This window comes from Diadema antillarum, unplaced genomic scaffold, assembly GCF_040938485.1.
Source record: "Diadema antillarum isolate AM-2024a unplaced genomic scaffold, OU_Dant_1.0 seq00000105_RagTag, whole genome shotgun sequence".
NCBI lineage: Eukaryota > Metazoa > Echinodermata > Echinoidea > Diadematoida > Diadematidae > Diadema > Diadema antillarum.
Genome location: NW_027271191.1, coordinates 237923 through 255500, shown reverse-complemented (window position 1 = coordinate 255500; position 17578 = coordinate 237923). Strand labels below are relative to the sequence as shown.

Genomic DNA, 17578 nt, shown 5'->3' with positions numbered 1-17578 from the left:
TGATTTTGTTACAAAGTTACATCAATGCAAAAAAAGGGAACATCTAGAAACCAGTCACACACACAAGCTTTCACTTCGTTGGGTTGAAAATGATACTCGTGTATGCTTGATATGATATGTTGCCAAAGCTGAGCTTTAAGTTCTGGACGATGCAAGGTGGCGTATTTGCCAGCACAAAAACCCATTGAGACTGATTGCTGGTATGTCTGCTGTACCAAAGGGAAATAGCAGAATTGTGATCATTCTCCGCTACTTAAATATTTCTTATTGCTGGCATTGTAACTACTTTAGTACATTGTATAAATGCATGTTTCCAAAACATACAACGCACAAGAACACCTGATTACAAATATAAAATCCTGACAGATTGATATCTAAGCTTTTGAAATTGTCTATCAATACCTCTTTTTTTCTTTTTTTTTTTTAGAGCATGAAATGCAATTAATTGTCACCTGTACAGCACTGTTGTGTGCTACTAAGATTGGTAGCACATTTGGCCAAAATGGTGCAGTAATTTTCACTGGTTTGGTTTTCTTCCAAATTTCTTGTTTTATTTTCAATTTCACAGAATTTGAATGTCTTTTCCCTACCTCTACTCCATACCTTACTACATGGAAGGCTTTTTGGTGGGTACTTTTTGATTGTGTGTGTGCATTCTGCTTTTTTTCTTCACTCTTCGAATCATCTATCCATTTAATATGATCACTACTATTTCATCATTGATCTAACATGGTTGTCTAAAATCAAAACTTTGAATTGATCCTGATCATGTTCATGCGCAGTTCATGTTCTTCCTTCTTCCATCGATGTTCTTCCAGCAGCATGGCATGGTTGTCTTTCATGAATGACAACTTGACATCGTGTTCTTCTTGCATGAGCGCCAGACGCTTGTCAAACTCTTCTTGGAGCAGTCGCTTCTTCATTCTACCAAGACTCTCTTTCCTCCCCCGGAATCTTGCCCGCGTCGCTGCTTGAGCTGCATTACACGACTGACCGGCACGAGCATGCCGTAATGTCATCGTTTTCTGACTGGCTAACATCACATCATTACTTTCTGCAGACATTTGGATGTCCTCTCGCCCGTCAGCGCATGGCATCGCACGCACTTCTGTTGACTGCAACACATTCTGAAAGAGATAACTTGAATTGTCACGGGCCATTTGTCCATCACTTGCAGACTGCACAAGACCGTCCATGTGCATTGAGAGGTCTGTGCTGGCATCGCGCAAGGAAATGTTGAGTGGTGTGTGTCCACTGCCCCCTCCGCTGGGGCTGGGGGACTGGTGCAGCTGAGGGGAGTGCCCTCGCAGAGGGTGGGGTTGTGACAGGTGTGGCTGGCTGGTGGGAGTGGTTGGAGTCCGGGAGGATGGTGGGGCCAATGCGTCCTCCATGGAGACAGGCTCGGGACCATTCTGGTGGACGACTATATGGATACCTCCTGGCTCTGCTTGGTTTGTGCCAGAACTGCTGGCAGAGGAACCGCTGTACATGGCAGCATCATTGGTCACCTTCTCCAGCTGGATGACATCACCACCACCTACAAGGGCAGCAAACACGAAGATACAGAATAATCTTTGGTCAGAAAGACGAATTGCTGAATGATTTGATGATAACTTTATTCTCAAGAATCATCTCCGTCTGTAACCTTGTAAAATACACTGTATGATCCTGCTACCAGTCTAACAATAAGAGCTGCCAAATATTCACAATCTGATAGCAAAATCACAAAGGTTCCACAGAGCTATTTTGGAGACACTTGAGTGTTGCACACATCTCAACAGATAATAAGGACTCCACATCAGATTCCACATTACATCACATCACATCACATCACTTTCCATTTTGTTTTTGTTTTTGTGAGGATGTGAAAATACAGTTAAATTTTCAGAAAGCCTTTGGCAGAATCACTGAGACTTAGCAGAAATAATCTCAATGGAAATATCCAGCTTTGCTTCTTTATCATGCTTTACCATTATCTATTATACAATAAATAATGGACAATCTATGGATAACAATCAAGTTATTAGTAATTTAGGACCTTGTTATTATATTTTGATCTTATGACCTACAATGTAAAAAACATATGTTCACCAAGCCCTGTTCCAATTACTGGAGAACATGTAATATGAATGCTTCAATCATTTTTTTTTTAAGTCATTGAATCATACATTTCTTGATTTACTTTGTACAACAGTGAAACTGATCTGTGACCCTACAAGTTTGTGATTGGCCATCTTTGCACGCTATTTAAGTCATTCTCGACATAAACACTTCCACACATTGACTGATCACTATGACGATGCACTGCCAGGATTCAAAGCTTCTATGTTCAATTCTAGTATTTTAATCACTTTTGCTTTGAAACACATTCAACATTCGTCAAGATTTCCACAAAACAATTCCAGTCCAAACCAGAGATACATGTATGATGAGCCATGGATCAATAAACTTGCAAGAGATTTTTTTTTTCCTTTTGTCTGCCTCTTGGCTACTAAGATTAAACACAATGCAAGGCAAATCACAGATAGTTATGAACAGAAAAAGGATAAAAACCTACTGACATGCAACAAGCACATGAACATATTTGTTGAACATTTAATTAGTCAAGCAAACTTGCTCATTTCATTATCAGAACATCAATAACCCAGGTAACTGCAGGCACACTAATATCTGTTACATATCTTCTGCTGAGCACCACATACAAATGTAGTTAATACAGAGCAAAGCCAACATCATGAATGTACTGTAGTAAAAGAGATTTCTCACTGGATTCTCTTCCCTTAGTTAGCATTATTTTGGTATATTACAAAGGTTCATTCAAAACATCTGTCTGATTTTCAGATGCATGCAGCTGTATAGTGATTGAATTATTTATGTAAAGGTAAGTAAACGGTAATTTTTGTACATATTGTTTATGTCTTTGTATGTTCAAATCATTCCACAAAAGTGTCCTTAAACCCCCCCCCCCCCATCACAAAAAAGGAAAGAAAAGAAAAGAAAGAGAGCATTTAAAGTAGCTCTTTGGTCAAAGGCTGGTGCAGCTTTCATAGATTATACCTTCCTAATGTTTCCAATCCATATGTAGGTATTCTAAGTGGAATATATATGTTTCAAGTGAGTCAATACCAGCATATATTTACTATTCATGGACTCATTCATATTCCCATTTCAATCAAGTTACAAGCCTCATCTTCATAGAACTTTGGGACAATAAATTTAACAACAATGAAATGTCTCCAAAAAAGGAAGTTAACAGAATCTCATTTCCGTACGTTCTACTACTTCCTCAAGATCCCTCTGTTCATCCTCTACAATGCAGTTGCCTCCTGGACCTCACACTTTTTCTAAAATTGCCCCTTCTCTCTGGAATTCTCTACCTGCCTATACATATCGCCACTTCTGTTAATCAATTTTAGACTGTGCTGAAAACTCATTTTTTTTTAGCAGATAGTCCTTTGGAATGGTCCAGTTGTGGGTTGGTAAATGGAGGTGCACACTGACTTTGATTTTCAATATCTATTTATTGTACTTAAATACAATGTATCTATTATTTGAATCATATATTTCTGTTAAATTTTTTTATTATTATGGAGTAAATATTAATTTTCCAGTAAACTATGCATTTAGAAACATCTGTATTTAGCACCTAATAAATGTATGAGAGTATTATTATTTCATTATTATTATTATTATCATTACTATCATTATTATTATTATTATTATTATTATTATCATTATAATAATTAACAAGTGATCAATGATAAAAAAAGACTTGTTGGAGCAATTAAGCGATCAGTTTGTAGGTAGACATTGTACTAAGCATATCACATATTTGTCATCAGGGTGTGTAGAAGTATACATTGATGAAGAAGAATATAAAGAACAGCTGTTTATGACAAACTTGAATTGCTGACGAACTAAGGCCCAAATAACAAAACCTGAAATTTAACTATTTTGCCATAGCCACTATGTTCATCCTGTGTTTTGAAATCATTGTAAATCTCTATGATTGCAGTAACCCCCCTAAAAACTGAACTGTTTACAGCTGACCGAGTGTTGCCTTGCTGAGCACTGACACTGTGATGATTGGAAAAAAATACAAGGTTGTAACAGAAGTACATAATGAACTGGGGATGCATTCTGAGAATGAACGAACTTTATAAATGTAAGTAACCACAATTTGCTGCTTCATTCTCACTTACCACGAGTCCCTGATCCTGTCACTGCTTCTCTGTCTGTCAGCTCAATGGGCTTTCCTCTCTTGGCGTCAGGTGACCTCTCAATGACTGGAGCGCCCTCTAAGTCATCCAGTGGCAAGTCTTCATGCTCTTCTTTGATTTCAATAATATCCACATCAATGGGTTCCTGTCGAATGGAAGTAGCGTGTCCCAGGCGAGAGTTCTCAGCACTGGACGGGCGCGGCAGAATTCCTTCTGGAGTCGGCAGAGGAGATGTGTGCAGGGAAGAGGTCTGTGATGGCACCTGACACATGTCTGCTGGCAGGTAGCTGGAAGCCTGCAACATTACGGGATAGGCAGCTGATGATGGCTGGACGGATTTTGCTGCTACCCTTCCCGATGGAAGGCTGGTGTCTGGTCGGGGACAAGGTCTGCGGGATGAAATTTGTCCCCTGAGATGCCCTGATTTGGGAATAAGTAGTGGCGGGGTAGGAGGTGTGGTAGCCTTTGCTATATTTGGCCTCTGGCTGGCAGATGGTTGTTCAAGAGGATCACTAAGTAACAAAAGTCCTTGCTGTCCTGAGAATGATCCTTGCATGGTTATGCCAGTTTTGCTTGTCAGTGACTGAATATGAGAAGTGGACTGCATCGTCACTCTGGGATTCTGAGGCACATCATCTGCATGTGTCAGCATAGAGGGCGTCCCAGCAGTGAGCATTTCCAGAGGTTGGCCAAAGTCAAAGACATTTGTGGAATTGGCTTCCCTAATTTTCATCTTCAGCTCTTGCACGTCTCTCTCCTGCGACCTGTTCAACATGTTCATGATGCATGTCTTGATCTCCCTGGCTGTCCTCGGCGTTGTGATGCTCTGAGTTCGGTTGAAGGCCCACATCATGTTGGACCAGGCTCTTCTCTTCATCTTCTGCGTGTCGCCATCCTTCAGCTGTGAAAACAGCACCATGCAATTCTTGGCCAGGTTTATGAGGACTCTCTTTTCATATGGCGTAAAGTTGGTCTTAAAGGAGGGCAGCGAGGAGTTGTTGTTTGTCCGCTTCTTAAGCGACTTGATCAAAATGTTTTTGAGGAATGACTTGAGTTGCTTGGTGGATCGCCTGATGGAGGTCCTGGCATTGTACTGTGAGGTGATGGTCTCCCATGTATCCTTGGAGACCCTCTTTACTTCTCCAGGTTGCAATAAATCTGGAGCCTGTTGTTTCACCAGGTCCATCAACACCTTCTTTTCACTAGCAGCCATCCACGGCCTCCACTGTGCTTGTGCGGTGTCCATGTTGCAAATATCAACTTGCACTCATGGCAGTCAAGTTAGGAGCTTCCCTATATGTAGAATCTCAAGCCCTGCAATTCAGAAATGTCATCAGAGAGGACAGAAATTGTCTATAAACCTTCTCACAATTCATGTAATCACAACTGTCTGGTTTAGACAAGCTAAAATGCTTGTGATTTCCAAGTAATAAGAGACAGCTGTACCAGAATCACTAGCAAATCTCTCAACATAGGTGACAGAGAGCTGTCCTGTGCACTCACTCATGTATTGGGACACACTCATGCACTGCAAGAATCCCAGTGGTTGTAACTGCATTCAACCCAGTTCGCATTCACATAGTATGCATTTATGAGAGTTCACACACTGGGTTGTGCACTCCAGAGCATTTTAAACACACACACACACACACACACACACACACACACACACACATACACACACACAGGACTCACACAAGCACACACTAGACATACACAGACACACATCAAATATGCACTCTGTGTATCGGTGCACTCCTGTGCACACCGCAGTGGTGTGTACCTGCAATCATACACACATAATGCCCTGATCTGCGCTCTCACACACAGCATGGATACACATCATGAATAGCAAGCAGGAAGAATCTATTTAGTATATAAGGGAATGCTAAGTATTCTAATGCATTCGCATGCCTTTGTCATCATCTGCTTTCCTGCTGCCAGACAATAAATCACATTCTTTCTTCCAGTGTTAAAAGCAAACTGCCTTTAAAATGTTTTTGATACCATGAGTTCTTGCACTGTTTTGACTGAAAAACTCTGTGATCATGATGATACAAGCATATTGCATTCTCGATCTTTAGTCATAATGACAATGAATTCACAAGTTGATGACATGACTGATTAATGGCTAGCAGCTTCCAAACTTCTACAGTGTATTAATTCCACAGAAAGTACAGGTAACACAGCTAGCCAACATGTTCTGGTGAGACTACTCTGAGCATCTATTATACTGAAAAAATGGTTTCTTCTTCATGTATAATTGGCTGATTAAGAGTAGTTTCTTATACTCACATAATGTTGCATTTTCCTGTTAAATGATTGAGGGAAACTGCATTCTGCTTATAAATGACATTTTCAATTCTATTTTCAAAATTGTATGTGAATGGCTAACATCGCTGGTCAATAGTTCAGAAATTTTGAAACAGCTAAAGGAGACATCCAGATGATTTTCAGACTTTTGCATTTTAAGAACATCTGTATGAGTTGGTTACACTGGGTACCAGGTATACAGAGTTTCAGAATTAATATTGATTGGGGTGAGGAATAAGAATGTTTTCAAAATTCATAATAAATCACAATGAATAAGGATGGTGACATGGCAGCTTCATATGAGATGCATGATTGGGTGCTCAAGGAAGCAGCACAAAAGAAGAAAGCATGCATAAATTGTACACAGGTGAACTTCTTAAGGAAGTGATATTGTAATGGAATTACATTGCTACATTACTGAAATATGTGAGCCTCTATGTCATCATCCTTGTTCAGTATATATCATTTTCTTTCTTTCTTTCTTTCTTTCTTTTTTTTTTTTTGGGGGGGGGGGGTCACAGTATTGATTTACAGCCTATGCTCCAGGACCACAATAACATCCACAAATCTGTATGTATGGCACTTCTGATTAATGTACAACCTGATATGTTACAAATTGTACATCATATTAATTGTCTCGAATGCCCCTTTAGGGAAATCAATCTTATACTTGAAGTCTTTCATGTTCATGTCAATCACTGAGATGTAGAACAAGGCCAAATTTACCTTTCTGACAAAATTGCAAAAATTCGCATATCATGGACGACAATGGCAAATTGCATAACGTGGTCGACAATGACAACACAGATGCGTGTATAAATGTAAGATAATAAATTATTGCAAATACAATGGTTTGCAGGCTGTGACCATTGTTTATCCTTCAAAGTGGCTGTCTTTATTTTCCCTGTCATGCAAAAGTATGCACCTGAGTGCAAGCATGGAGTGACATCAAAATCATACGTTCTTCTCAAGATTATTAAAAAAAAAGAACTGGTGAAATTCTGGAATCTGTCATTAGCTAATCCTCTGACCTCTTTTGTGAAAACTCTCCTAATTGAGGGAAAATTCCTTCCATCCAATACTACCTCCACCTAACATTGAACATGATGCCCATCAAATTTAGATGGGACTGCATTTTTAATGATCACAGCAAGGAAAAAAAAAATTGGGTAGTTAAAAAAACAAAGTATATTTACCTATGCCTCCTTTCTCTGAGCCAAATTTGAACAAAGCCCCATGTGTGCAGCAAACTTTATAGCTGAGCTGAAACATGTTGGTTTACTAGGATTCCATATACACAAAACACATTCAAAATTATCCCATGTCTTTTATAGGAATGTGAGACTTCTGTATTAATACTTCAGTTTATCTCTGTGGAAAATTCTTTACAGTACAGAGGGAGATTTTTACCCTTCTAGCCAGTAAAGATAAGTACAGCTGTACAACCACATTCCATTAACACTTTGCACACTAAACTTTACATCAAAGTGACACAAATTACATATTGTATGCCTTTTCTTCAGTTGCTCACTCCCATAAATTATTTCTTATTTCAACTCAAGTGTCATCTCTATGATGAGTTTCTGCCATATGGAGAGCATATTTTGCAGAGTTTACGATGAATGTACTTACAAATCTAAAATCTTACAAAAATGTTGTGTCTTTATATCCCCCCCCCCCCCCCTCCCCTTTCAATCATACAGAATGAATGTATGTAAACTGTGGTAGTAGAAGTAGTAAGAATTCTGGTCTTTACCAACAATCATAAGTTGTATCAGGGCTCGAAATAAGATTTTTGAAGGTAAAGGCCATTTTAACTCACTTTTGGCTTGGGACAAAGTGGCCTTGGATGCCCCAAAATTTCAAGGGCCATTAAGGCCATTCAAAAGGGCATTATGACCACTTCTAAAGGCATGGTGTAGTTTTGGTTGAGACCTTATTTCAGGTTTCTAATTCTAGCATTTTTTGGTGAGATAATGAGAAATCTCCTATGAAATTTCAAAGAGGTTGTAATTCGAAGAGGAATTCAGTGTTTATTTGATGAAAATTGGTTTTGAAATGGCTGTGAAATCTAAAACAGAGCGATTCTAATAAAAGGTGGGACTCACCTTTTATGACAATTTTGTCTTGTTTTACTTTGTTTTTGGATGTCTCGGTCATTTACAAACCGATTTTTCTCATATAAACTTTGAATTCCGTTTAGAATGGCATGCTCTGTACTATTTCATAGTGGTTTCTTGGTATCTCGCAAAAAGTTAAAAGCCCAAACCTCATCTCCACCAATCATACCATCCCTTTAAAGGGCAGCTAATTCTGGTCATAAAAAGGGCACTGAGGCCATTTTTTTTTTCTAAAATGAAAAGTAGCGCAATGTAAGGCACTTTGGTACCAGAAACTAGCAATATCGCATACGTCTAAAGTCTGAATAAATTCATTGGCCTTTTGATGTGCGTGATAAGAACAGCGAAACGATGGTCAAGAGAAAAGGAGCATGACAGCCAATAGAAAAAGGGCACATCTTAGACTACAGGGCATGACGGCCAAAAGAAATAGGGCAGGTAAATTTATGGCCTTGAGAATATGATTTTTCTGGGGGGCATCACAGCCAATCAAAAAGGTAACGACAGCCATGGCCATCGACGGCCGTTGATAAATTGCATCCCTGTCGTATTATACGGTTTAATGCAAATTTACTATCATCAAATCAAAATGTACGCCATACAGATACCATGAAAATACCAATCTTGTCATGACTCCTACTTAACAGATATCTCGTAAAAACTAAGAACTAGAAATGTCGCTATGGCGACTGGTATGCCTCCGCCATAATGCATGATTCTCCTAATAGGTCTACATAGTACATGTGGACAATGTGTGATTAAACATTTTCACAAAATTGGCAATATATTAAAATGACAAGTTTGTCACAAATGTGTTGAATGTTCACCTTCCTTGACCTCGGTTTAATTGGATGAATAGGAGAGCATGTATTTGGGGATTTAAGGACTTTAACTTGACTTTGACCTATTCATACATTTATGCATTGAGTAATTTTCAAGGTACCGGTATGGAGAAAAAGTGCAATTTCTGTACTGAATAGTAAACTGTTACCATTTTCATCTGGCCTTTGACCCTAAAATTCATAAGATAATCACTTTCAGGTAGAACATGCATAATTATGTAGTCATACCTGCCAACATTTCAAGATGAAATATCTTACTCGTGGATTGCAAAAATCTTATTTTATATGCAAACTGAAGCTAAAAATCTTACTTTCAGTCAAATCTTCAGAAAATACACATGAAAAGTATATCTAAATATCTTTTAAAAATCTGATGTCTCTGACAGAAAATCTGATTTTGCTATTTTTAACGTAAAAAATCTTACTGAATCTGATAAAATCTTATTAGTTGGCAAGTATGTGTAGTAAGTTTCAAGATAACTTGAGCCACTTCCGAGATATGGAGGAAAAAGTTAGTTCAGCACTTTCACTTGATCTTTGACCTTTTGACCTTTGAGGCAAAAAAAAAAAGAAAAAGAAAAAAAAAACTTTCCAGATAATTTCTATTAGGTTACACATGCATACACCAAGTGTAAAAAAAAACATAATCCTGCTGGCATTGCATAAACATGAGGGAAATAGTAAAATTTTGAAGTGTTGCACTTGACCTTTGACCCCTGATCTTTGACCCCATGAACCCTACATTCTCTAGATAATCACTGCCAGTCAGTACATAATATGTTCCATGAAGATACCTTGAACAATTTTCCAAGGTACGGAGAAAAAAGAAGTTTTAATATTTTTACTTGACCTTTTGACCTTTGACCTCATGACCCCAAACTTTCACCAGAGAATTTTAATTGGGTAATACATGTATACACTAAGTTTCAAGAAAATATCTTCAGGCATTGCATAGATATGGTGGAAATAGTGAAATTTTATGTATTTGACCTTTGACCTTGAGCATGTGCACCCCTAAGTTGATAGGCACAATTTCACCCCCTAATACACAGACATGCCAAGTTTCATTAGGATACCTCAACAGGTTTTGATAGTTGCCTTGTCCATGTAATTCATTACGGACGGACGGAAGGACGGACGGACGGACGGACGGACGGACGGACAGAAGGACGGAAGGACGGAAGGACGGACGGACGGACGGACGGACAACCCGAAAACATAATGCCTCCGGCACCACTTCGTGGCGGAGGCATAAAAAACATGAAAATATATAACATATGAAAATGAACATGGCACACTCCATAACTACAGCATGCAGTTATGAAGAGTTTAAATGCAAAAACAGACTACCCATTTTTATCGATTTGTGATTTAACCTGCTGAAAAACAGAATATGATTAAAACATGTGACAATTTTAATATCTCAACAACAGTTTCTTGTTAAAGGACAAGTTCACCTTCATAGACATGTGGGTTGAGTGAATGCAGCAATATTAGTAGAGCACATCATTGAGAGTTTGAGGAAAATCGGACAATCCGTTCAAAAGTTATGAATTTTTGAAGTTTCTGCTCACTCAAGGCTGGATAAGAAGACTACTATAGCTTGTGATGTCACATGAGTACAACGATATAAAGAAAGAATAAAGAAAATTCAACATATTTTCACTTTTCTCGCATAACAAAAGAACACTTGACCTCTCTCTTTCAGAAGGCAGGGGGAATAATATTACCCTTAACATATGTCAGTAACAAGTCGAAGAAATATGCACTTTATTCAAAAAGTAAAGTTTTGTGAAATTCTCTTTTTATTTTCTTTATATGGTTGTACGCATATGACATCATACACTGTAGTAGTCTTCTCATCCAGCAGTGACTACGCTGATACTTTAAAAATTCATAACTTTTGAACGGATTGTCCGATTTTCCCCAAACTTTCACTGATGTGTTCTACTAATATTGCTGCACTCACTCAATCCACATGTATATAAAGGTGGACTTGTCCTTTAAGTAACACGTGTACAATATCAATGCAAGGATCTTATTTTTTGCTATTTGACGATGACGTTACTTCACAAAAAAATTAAAAATGGCATACCAATCTATGTTTGCAATATACTTCTTCATAAAATGATCACAGTTTAAAACTCTCAATAGATCAAAGTAAGCAAACTGAACAAATACAGAGGAAAACAATAATGTTTAATATGAAGAGATGCACAAATCAGCCACTGCTATTGTAATAAGCAATACACTTCTTTGTCTCCTGTAACTCATGTTAACTGCATGCAACCCAGCAGTCATGCAGCTTTCTATTCCACTGGCAATATCAAGGCAACTTACTTACACTTCTTTTTTCATACTATAGCCTGTTCAGGCCACCAAAATCATTAAATTTCTTCTCTTTTTTTGTGGCCTAAGAGTATTTGATAAAGAAAAATATAACAAAATCAAAAATATATAATATCAAAATAATAAAATAAACCATGATAATCATGTGAAAATTGACAGATATGATAAAAAGGTTAAATTAGCATGTACTGTGACTAGAAAGAAAAATACTTAGAATTGAAAGAGTTTACATACAACAAAAAACAAAAGCAAAATAATCATAAAGCATGGCAGTTATGGTATGACAAAGGGCTTCAATATACTGTGACTACAATTGTATGTCCACTAAGTCTAAAATATTCAACATTGAATTGATGCATAATATCTTCTATGAAACCATTTATTCACCACATGACTATATTCAATATCTAGTTCCATCACTGGAAAGATAAGATTTGGTCCTAAAATTTGGTATTAAAAAAAAAATGAAAATAGCTTGGCCAAATTGGCTGTAATATAGATGAAGAAAACTGGTCTTGGCTGTAAAATAGGCCACGGAAAATGGCCAAGAAAACTAGTGGCCACCTGGCAACCCTCGTTGCAGAAACTAGCTGAAATGCATTGTTGAGGTTTTTGTTGGGGGTATTTTTTGTTAACAGTGTCCATCATATATGATATTTACGTAATCCATGTACTCTATCAATTACAGTAAACCAGGTAATCAATGTACATCATTAGTTGCATACCAGGTAGCTATAAAAATGTACTTGTGAAACGGCAGACACTTACCGAAATTGATCAGATACTGGGTTGTCAACTAAATATCAAAAGCACTGAGGATTGGCCTTGAGTTCCTCCTTGATCCGTTTTTCAACTAGAGAGACCAGCATTTGATCCATCAAGGGAAGACTGCAGCTCACAAATACTTGCTTTCCAGTTGACTTTGCTTTGATAATAAATGAAAACAAAGAGACGACTTGGTACCATGGAAACTGGCCTGTTGAGCATTCCAGCAATATATACATGCAGTGCTATTTCTAGACATCTCTTTCCGCTAATAATATGTCTGTCAGAAATAATTCTGTAACCAAAGTATTAAACAGCTTTTCAACATTACCCGGTCTTTTTTTTCCCTAAACATTACCTGATCTTAGCTGTGTTTACAAGCTCTCAAAGTTTTGAAGGCAAGGATTAGAGCAACACAAAACACAGTGTACCAAATATCAAAATCAGAACTTTGTGGATTACCTTGAATTGCAAAAGACTTGGCAGAACCATGTTCTTTGCTTTCCATTTTTTCTTTCTTTCTTTTTTTTCTCTGAAAGAAACACCTAACAGACTTCTTGTCTTAGTGTTTGTCCTACCACAACAATTTTGTCTTTCGATTGCCCAACAGCACTTCTTTTATTTGATACAAATTAATACATTGAAGTCTTCATATTTGATATATTGTAGTATTTTATTTACTTGCTGGAGTTTTTGTTGTTGTTGTAGTTGTTTTTTTTTAGGGGGTGGGGAGGTCTTTTCTATTTTAGCCAATGGCCTACATGTATGCACAAACTCATGTATGAACCCCTCTAGCATTAACAAGGCTTATAGATGTGAGATATTATGCTGTAGACCTTACTTTTGTCCTTTTTGAATGGAAAAGTGCTTCTGCTATTCTGTATAGTTTCACATGAATACAGCAGGATACTGGACATTGTTTCTTTTTGTTTGTTTTGAAATAAGATTACAAAACTGCATACATACAACAACATTTTAGGGACAAAGACACAACCATCTAAATTTATGCACGGAAGAGACATACAATATGGCAGGCATGCCTAATCATAATGACAATAGTAACTATTGTCACAAATGGTGGCCAAGATGAGCTTAACCCATTGAGGACGGGCTGATTTTACTATAACACACATTTCCCACAGACACCTGCCCGAGTATACTCCGGACTTGTCCTCAATGGGTTAAAGTGACATGGTCATTTACATAGACTCACCTAATTTCTGTGCCAGAGTGGATGGCTGCGTATTGGCAGTATCACCAAGCAACATTGCTGCGCTGGGAACTTTGTCCTATTGAAAAGATAAAAGAGAAACAAAACAGTTTGAGAACTTTTTTGCACATCATGATTTGATACATCTTGAATACAGTAATAAAGAATTTTTTTTTTCTTCTGAGAAACAGCATACACTGACCAACATTGTGGAAGCTTCTTGAAAACTTTTTTCTCGAGACAAAGCCACAAAAAAGTATGACCAAAGCAGCTGTTTTGGATGCCCTATTTGATGGTCTAATTGGTCTAATGAACAGTAAATTGTCTCATTTCGTTACATTCAACAAAAATGTTAGATTGAGATTTCTCATGTCCAAGTTATTCTTGTCATATACAGTATGTTTAAACATTAAGGCTTATAGACAGCCCAAGAAAAACAAAAAAAAATCGCAGAGCTTCCACTGCCCTGAAGTGGGCCTTGATGGACCCCAGCCACATGTGTTGTGCCTGTGCCCATGATGTGCGCTACGAGCACATACAGTAATACTCTGTGTTTGTCTGTGCCATAAGAGTCTCTAAATTGCAAGAGGGTCCAGGCAGGAGAATCTCCTGTTTAAGAGTTGTTTGGGGTTGGAGTCTTGGCTCTGGTAGAATATTGACTAGACACAGTAATCTCTTGAATACTCTGAATGAATACTCATATTCTGTGTTTTTGCTTACTATCATGATATGTAGATAAGAACTAATTGTAGAATCTTTTCCACATTGACTTTCTTTTTTCCACAAGCTTATATTACATTTAAAGCTTAAAATACTGAAATACTAGAATTGTGGAACTGTAAGCCTTGACTGCTGACACTAGCAAATGCACTTTGGACAAAATGACCGGTCCACTTACACATCTTGTATTCAAAGCAACAGCAAGATTGGACATACGAGCAGGTTTATTCCCAATCCACAACAGAAAGCTGTCCATGAGCTTGGTCACATGAAAGAAAATCTCAGTGTCGAGGAGCTTCTCTGAGAAACTGTGCACAGCCAGTCTGCACAGCGCTGGATCGGCTGATGCCACCTCTCGCTCTGTCCCGTTACTGTCTGATGTTGATGTTGCCATTGGGAAAAGATAGAAGCTTGGCGAAGCAGTGAAGGACCATCTACTTACAGGTGATATCCTCAAAAAACTAGCAGGCACCTCTCTTGTCTCTGGAGAGCTCTTGTATGTTGTAATTGACTATCCTGTCAAATGGACAATGGCTAGTACCATAGAATGTTTGCCACAGTGATAAAGTCTGTTTTTTTAACTTGCAAGGTATTCTTGTAGTTGTACACTGGTTTCTGCAGTCGATGCTGCATATTGTGCGGCTTGAACAATCTGCAAAAGTATACAAATGGGGTAAAAGTAACAACTTAGATATTAGATTCTCTGAAGTACCCTTGAGCTGTTATCTGTCATGTCAGGTGTTTAGCTCTGCAGTGGCTAAGACAGAGTCTCTTTTAGGGTACAAAGAAAATGAAAAAAAAAAAACTCGTGCAAGCACAATGCCTGGTAAATTATGGCATGCGCATGCACCCATGAAAACACATTCATCTATTAGTATTATCGCATCATGGACTTTTTGGATGCCCTGCCCTGCTTAGAACTAGAGAGGGGTAGAGACACCCCACCCTACATTTGAACTTTGAGTTTAAGCAATTGTGCAGTGCCCACACGCACACCACACCAACTTAAAGTTGATTTCACAAGTATCGATCTAGAGACAGTGCAGTAGCAGTAACTAGTTACAGTATAAACAGAGCCCCAGAGGGGTAACCGCAGCAGCGACCCCATACGGACAAGGAACATTAAGAGTCTATATCTAAAAATGAGACTTTAGTAAGAAGCTGGTGTAACTTCAGCCCGACCAGACGCTGTGCGAAGCACAGCTATTTATACAGCGACTGGGCTGTGTATAGATCTATAGTGTAACTTTAACTGTACACTGCACAGCCCAGTCGCGCTGTAAATAGCGACAGCTGTGCAGTGTGTAAACCTATTCATGAAAGTAACACAGAATAGCATATGTGGGACCGTTAGCTGAACACCGGGAGAGCTGGATCCTCGGAAGTAACTAAAGTTCTATTGTAGTAAAAGTAGTAGCATTTTCGGATTGCCGATGGTTATGGAGAATATAAGCGAAATCGGGAGTGTTGATATCAACATCTGACTTCACCTTGTAATAATCTTTATCTTTGACAGCCTGGACAGCCACGTCGTACGACTCTGCCAATCCCATGTACCATGCCTGCACACACGCGCTAATCAGGCCGAGACTGCGCACACAACATAACACTTGACTCTCGATCCTTATCCATTTATCGCCAGCCCCTCTTGATCTCGTCTCTGGCTCTGGTGGTTTCCCACCTCTTTGTTTCAACACTTCGAAAGATGGAATGGGTGCTCTATCAATTTCTCTATTTCATCACAATATTTGCACATTTCAAGTATACTGAGTAAACGAGTCTGCCCTCTTCCCCTCTCTCCTTGACGAATCGAGATAGGGCCTAAAAATGAAATATATTCTTCTCTTTTTTTTTCTCTCTTTTTTTTTCCGTGTGAACTATAGCAATCATCATCGGGTTTTATCATTTCCCCTCTCCCCCTAATGGAGGTCTTGAGGTCAAGCATATTTCTGTCCTGCTGTCTTTATTCCCCTTTTCTCTTGGTTTTCTATTTTCAAATCCATTTTCCTGGTTGTGTTATTTATATATAATATTTTGAAATGGTTTATATTTGTATGTCAATTGTTGAAATCAATAAAATATATAATAAAAACACAACTCTTGAACAGAGTGCGGGTTGTAATGGCCAGGGGGCTATATAGCCCGCTTTGTTGACAAGACATGGTCAATGGTGTAGACACTTGCTTGTAGAAATCATGGCGCCAATGCACTTGCTTTAGTAGCAATGTCGGACATGGATTTGAAATGAATAACGGCATCAACAACAGCAGTAACAAAAACGACACCGTGTACGAAAGTGAAAGTGAAAGTTGAGGAAATTTTACTGTCTGATTGTTGGTGTTGTTGTAGTGGTTGTTGTGGAGTACCCTAGATTTGGCAGTTAGATTAATGGTGGCGACAGTCACAGGTCATGGAACTGTACAGAATAATTATGATTAGATATGAAGGAGAAATCCTTTGCTCTAAATTACCGTGCCTTTGTGAGTATATTACAGATGTATCATGATTTTGAATCTTCTTTCATGTGGACTGACAAGACGCCATAAACATTCGTCGTTGAAATCCAAAAATGATTCCCATTCCCAGTGATGTCTGCATAATAATTTATAACAGCATTATTTCATTGTAGCGAGTAAATTCCCATTCAAACAGTTCTTGCTATTGTTGGATCGTTGCTTTGCTTTTTTCACTTTCTTTGTTTTCTTTGTACGTTATTATTGTGCAGGAATGGGTTTCTGCTATAGACCCTCGACACCCAATGTGCTCACAGGAAGCGAGAATTGACAAGGGGTCACAGCCGCGGCACCCCCGTCTTTGAGGCGCACTTTTCCTGTTTGCTTCCTGCTACGCTAATCTGTCGCTTGAATCACCCATGGTTGACTTGGGCCAGGCAAAGTCTCACATGGTGACAGATGAGATCTTCATCTCTTCCTTGAACGATAATTAAGATGCAAACAAAGCGCCTCGAAAAAAAAAGCGTCGTATATAGCACTTAATCTCTCACTGTTATCAAACTCTGTAAAATTGTAATATTTTCAA

At 38.4% G+C, this 17578-nt stretch overlaps 2 protein-coding genes across 2 annotated transcripts; both read right to left on the bottom strand.

The window, feature by feature from the left end:
* Positions 1-441: 441 nt before the first annotated feature.
* Positions 442-5517, bottom strand: LOC139726932 (uncharacterized). The gene is made up of 2 exons (XM_071637918.1): positions 4203-5517; positions 442-1537 (listed from the first exon to the last, which is right to left on the bottom strand). Exons 1-2 carry the CDS (start codon positions 5464-5466, stop codon positions 744-746), a joined length of 2058 nt encoding a protein of 685 aa, XP_071494019.1. The 5' UTR covers positions 5467-5517; the 3' UTR covers positions 442-743.
* Positions 5487-16124, bottom strand: LOC139726933 (proteasome assembly chaperone 4-like). The gene is made up of 5 exons (XM_071637919.1): positions 16030-16124; positions 14718-15191; positions 13823-13898; positions 12613-12769; positions 5487-5534 (listed from the first exon to the last, which is right to left on the bottom strand). The coding sequence occupies exons 2-4, from the start codon at positions 14931-14933 to the stop codon at positions 12648-12650; spliced, it is 414 nt and encodes a 137-aa protein (XP_071494020.1). The 5' UTR covers positions 14934-15191; positions 16030-16124; the 3' UTR covers positions 5487-5534; positions 12613-12647.
* Positions 16125-17578: the final 1454 nt, after the last annotated feature.